We start from the raw sequence: 5,371 nt of genomic DNA, 5'->3' as shown, positions 1-5,371 counted from the left end.
CCTATTCCACATCCTGGGGGCTGGAACCTGGGGGCAACAGGTCAGGAGTGAGGGGCACTGGGTCAGGACTGGCCACTGCCACCTACAAATGAGTCCTAGAACAAAAAACGGTTGAGAACCACTGTTTTAGCTGGTGCCCGTGCTGAGGGCCAGTGACTTGACTCAGAGTTCAGTAAGGGAGTGTTATAAGAGTCAGCAAAATATTTCTGCTCAAGGCCTTACCCTGAGAGCAGAATTTTCTTGCCTAACTATTCTACAAAGGGGAGAACCACCAAAGGACTATATATAGCTTAAAAGCCTTTTGTAAGCAATATATTTCACCCCAGCCAAAATGCATCTAAATTATTTGCTGCTTGTCGAGGGTTTTTTTGAAGCAGGGTAAAGACATTCCAAGTTCCAACAAACCCTGTGCATCAGGGTAGAGTAAATTAATACTTTGCAGTAGGGTTTCTACCTCAAAGTACGCAGTATTTTTCTGCTTTCTCACATTTGTATTCCACCTTTCATGACTTGCATCCTATTCTGACAGAGATAATTGAAAACAAAGCTTAAAATGACTGCAAAGTTAAATTAAACTGGAATGGACTCTAAGAACAGATTCTGGATATATCATTAAAAATATGGAGTGGTAGGATCCTAGGAGGAGAATGAAATAATGGGAAGAGCCCCAGAGAGCTGTATGAAATAAAAGAGCAGGGGAAAATAGAATGCCAGTAAAGAATGCTAATAACGATGTAGAGAATGCCAGAGAAAGTGTGAAGACCTAGCTGGGAGAACATTTAAACTCTTGATCATCTTCCTAGACCACATGCACCAATTCCAGTACAAATAACAGACACCCCACATTAACTCTACACCCCACCCATGCACAGGCCAGACCAAATGACTCCATGGGCTGTAGGTTGCTAGGCCCTGGGTTCAGCAAATGTCTGTGGGGTGTAGATTAGTTGCTTATGATCCCAATGCAATGTAAAAGATCTGGACTACACCGGGGTGCTCAACCTCTAGCCAGCAGGCCAAACGTGGCCTGTGGAGCCTTGGAACCTGGCCCCTTCCTACTGTCAAAATCCCAAGCACCACAAGCCATGGCAAAGCTAGACAGCAACCTGCCCCTAGCTAGCTAGATCAGGGCAGGGCCACACCCCCTGACCTCTGTGCAGCTGGGCTGGAGCCAGGCTGCGCACCCTTCTCCCTGTGGGACTGGGCTATGCCCTCCCCTCCTTAAGCTGATTTAACACTGGCCCATCCCTTTTTCCCCCTGTCCTCCACAAGGCCGAGTCATGCCTCCTTCCTTCTGCCTGGCCAGGTTGGGACCAGGACATGCCCCCTTCCTCCCACAGGGCTGGGCCATGGACTCTCCCCTTGTGCAGCTGGTTCAGGGCTGGGCCACGTCACCTCCCCCACACAGACCTTGCTAGTTTTGAGCTGTGGCACTCCCCCTTCCTCTGGTACAGATGGGCCACACCCCTTCTCCACACAGAGCTGGATCGTGCCTCTTCCCCATCCCCACTGAGCTGGGTTAGGGCCACATTAAGCCCCATCTCCCCACATAGATGGATCAGGGCCAGGCTGCACCCTTCCCTGTTCTGCATGGCTGAGTAAGGTCCTTCTGTGCCCATCCCAGGCATTGAATCAGGTCCTCTGACCAGATCCAGCCTGTGGAGGGATCGGGCACTGCCTATCTGGCCTACTGGATCAAAAAAGTTGAGCACCACTGAACAAAAGAATTACTGAGATGATCTGTGTTGGAAGAAGGCTCAGTTTCAATTTCAGCACACTCACCCAACTGTTTATACCACCACACATACTTAATTGCTTCCTTATTATAAAGATAAGCAAGAGACTAAAACAAATTACTATGACATCAGCATACACCGATTCCCTGAATAGAAATGACACAACATACAATATAAAAAAATAAAACAGAAGTATATGCAAGGAAAAGAAACTGTGTGGGCAATACAAGTCAAGTAGCAAGACAATGTAGGAAATATCCTGGAACACTAATAATTCCTTTCCAGACATCTTAATATTTGTACTTAGGGCACAGTTTTATAAAGATTGTAACATTTGTCAATATAGTTGGATTTCTCTAAAACATGATTTTAAACTTTAACCACACAGTCTCTGATAATAGTAAAAACAAAGAAAGAACTTCAAGTCTAGGATATTTACCATTTAGGTCAAGAATTGCCAGTTATGTCTATAAAGTAGTAAGGGATGAGTACCAGCTGGCATTTACCACTTGGGAGTATGTTCACAGAGGGACTTCTGCACCTGGCTCCTGGGATGGACACCATGGCCTGGAGTTGAGCCCCCTGTCCCAGGACATGGAAGCATGGACTATTTTCTCCTCACCAGAAGAGGTTGAAATTCACATCTGCCACTCACCTCCCAGGAGATGGTGGCTACAGGCTGTTCTAGGGTGAGGACACTGTTCGCTCCTGTTGAATCTATGCTACTTTGTCCAAACAGGGACACTTAAGGTCTCCTCTGCCCTGCAAAAGTGCCTTAAGGCTAGACTCATGCTTCACTTCCCATGCCAAATTAACCTTGAATTATTTTCTAGCAGTGGCTGAGCTTCAGTGGGAGAGGTGGATGGAAAATCCCCCTACCAAAGGAGCCTAATAAGAGTTAAGATACTTCCCTGAAATGGGAGACATAGGTCTGAATCCCCTCAGGCTGAGGAGAATATCCAACCCAGGTACCCCAAACACTGGGCAAGTGTTCTAACTACCGACTTCTTATATAAGAGATCATCAACAACATCATCATTGCCATCACCACTTCTTCCTGCTTGCATTTCTAAATGAAAATGGCTGCGGCTAATATTTGTGCGCACAACTCAACCTTCCAGGTATCGGTTAGGCATGTTCCAAGTATGCTTTCTAAAGCAGGTCCCTCACAAAAGAGGCAGAAGAATGCCTAATGTGAGACTCCCAATTGTGCTTAAGTGTCAGATGACAGAACCAAGCAGCTCAGTCCTGCTAAGTGAACAGCAGTTCTAGACTTTCTTGGAAGTGGAACCAGAAGCAGCTGGAAACTTTTACTAGCAAAAAGTTAGATGCCTACTGAAATATATTATGATGACTTTCTTTTGCTGAGACTGTCCTCCACAAAATGCACTTTTTACAATGCATTTCAAAGAATTTAATATTTTGAGTCTCATCTAGTTACCAGGATGTTTTAAAAGTAACCAGGGGTTTTTCTGAAAACCAACTTTTAAAAAAAATCCCTTATAAAGCCAACACAAAGGCTTCTGAATGGGTTCAAGTACAAGCAAAAATAAATGTCAGTACTGAAGGCGAAACTGAGCTGCTGTTTAATATCAACTCCTATGAACTATAATATGATCACAATAAATTAGCAGATGGGGACAATTCTACAAAGTAACTTGTAATGGTGAGGATGCTACCAATAAACAACTGGTCAAGTTAAAATATATAAATTTCTTAAGTGTATGGCAAAGGTCATGTCTTAAATGCAGTTTTTCTGTGTGCTGAGATAGACCACTAGTGGTCTAACTGACCTCATTAACAGTTCATTAAAAGTATTGTTGACATCAGTGAGGCTCAATTTCATCAGTTCATGCAACCAAAACATTCACACTTTGGCAGTTCCATCTCTTTCATTTTTCTGATATCAAAGTGAATTGCATTCAGCCATGGTGAACGTAGGTGAGGTTTCACTGACTTCAGTGGAGTTTCACCTGCTTGTGTCTGCAGTGCATCCTCTCAAGTGTGAATCCTGGGAAAGGGACACAGGTTTGTATGAGACCTGAAAAACCCAAAGGCCTGTCTCATATGAAAGAACTTTAAGGATCCAACAGCTCTCCCCGTAGGGCAAAAGTCTTGGCATCCTGGTCAATTTCTCCTTCAGTTACGCAGCTCAAAGACACTGCCTGGATAACCCCCAGTAAAAAGGTGGCTGCAATAATTTAGTGCTATAAATATACACATATGCTAAACTAACTCAGGATCTCTAGGGCTGCACCACTATTAAACATTAACAGCTTTGTATACTAAAAGGTGTTAAATGTAAATGAAGAAAAATATTTCTGTCAATACGAGTACTCATACATACAAGCTATAGAACACACCCCCTCCCCCGTCATCTGTAAATTTCTAAAAAGGTTCTTGGATAGAAAATAAAATTTAAGCAGCAAATTACTTCTACCTTGTAGTACTGAGCTAATAATGCAGCAGAAATACAGCAGTTTGCTGATACTATGTCATCAATTTCTAGCAACTGCCAGTGAAGCAGCTGCCTCAAATGCAAAAAGTTGCAAGACACTAAAATACACATGCATAAGCAAAACCAACTTTACTTCCTGTACGTTACAGGAAACCCTCAAACCCAACACTCAGAGGCAGACGTGTAAAAGATTACCTAGAATTTTACCCTAGAACCAAGTCCATTTTTTCAAATCCTATTTTAACTCAAAAATAGATTTACAAAGTGCAACAAAATGAAATTCAGTTATTGCAGGAAAGCAAATACTTCCAATCTTCATCACCCAAAGGGTCCCACCCAAATATGGCTTACCAGGACAGAGCATCTTTCTTTTTCACCCCTGGCCTATCTGTAGTGGAAGCTCCTCTGGGTTAAGAAGCTTATTCTGCCCTGCCCTACACACCTGGTTTCCCAAAACCAGGCAAGGTGGGGGCTGCTCTCCCCTCAGCTCCTCCTGGGACTCACTGACCCCCTCTTCCTCAAGTGGCTGCATGGGGCACAGCAACAATTCTGCACCTCACAGCTGGATGCTGCCAGACACAGACCTGAACCACTGGGATTGTTCCCCTAATAGCTCTTTGCTCCCCTGTCCCAAAGCTGGGCCTGGCAGCAGCCACCGTGCTCTCCAAGGTCCCCTTGCCTCGACTGGGAGTTAAACCAGCAGACGAAGGCACGGTGCACCCAGCACCCCTTGCGCGACACCCCGCGCCGGCATCTCCTCCGGATCTCCCCGCCCAGGAGAGAAGCGTTCTGCTCCCGCGACGCCCTGACGTGCCACGGGGACCCCCCTCGCCCCCCTGCACTGGGCTGCCCTCCCTGCGCCAGGCCTCGCCCGCTTCCCCCGCCCCGGGCTCCGCTTCCCGCCGCCCTTCGGCCGCGGCAGGGGGACCGTGGCGGGGGCTACCCGGAACGGAGGCAGCCCCCTTCCACCTCCCCGCCCCTCACAGACCTGTAGATCCAGCCATCTTGTCCAAACCCCCCCCCACCGGTCCGGGGCCTGCACGCGCGCCGCGTCACTTCCGCCACGCGTCACTTCCGGCCCACAAGTACCGTCACTTCCCAGAAACCGCCGAGGCACCGGAAGCACGAGAGGATGGGCGCGAGGGAGGCGGGGCGGGGCGGGGCGGTGCCAGGCTCT

The 5,371-nt window shown here is 47.0% G+C and overlaps 1 protein-coding gene across 2 annotated transcripts in view; it reads right to left on the bottom strand.

Annotated features, from left to right (window-relative positions):
- Positions 1-5,282, bottom strand: part of UBE2V2 (ubiquitin conjugating enzyme E2 V2) — a 46,444-nt gene extending 41,162 nt beyond the window's left edge. The window contains exon 1 of one of the 2 annotated variants that reach the window (XM_019527021.1): positions 5,183-5,282. In XM_019527021.1, the coding sequence (XP_019382566.1) occupies positions 5,183-5,198 (16 nt within the window). In that variant the 5' untranslated portion in view covers positions 5,199-5,282. Of the gene's footprint in view, positions 1-4,545; positions 4,602-5,182 lie in introns of those variants that run through there. The other variant, XM_019527031.1, reaches the window with a different exon arrangement.
- Between the last annotated feature and the right edge of the window lie 89 nt (positions 5,283-5,371).

Source organism: Gavialis gangeticus, unplaced genomic scaffold (genome assembly GCF_001723915.1).
Source record: "Gavialis gangeticus isolate Ggan-Ray unplaced genomic scaffold, GavGan_comp1, whole genome shotgun sequence".
Classification (NCBI taxonomy): Eukaryota; Metazoa; Chordata; order Crocodylia; family Gavialidae; genus Gavialis; species Gavialis gangeticus.
This window is presented reverse-complemented; position numbering and strand designations above follow the sequence as displayed.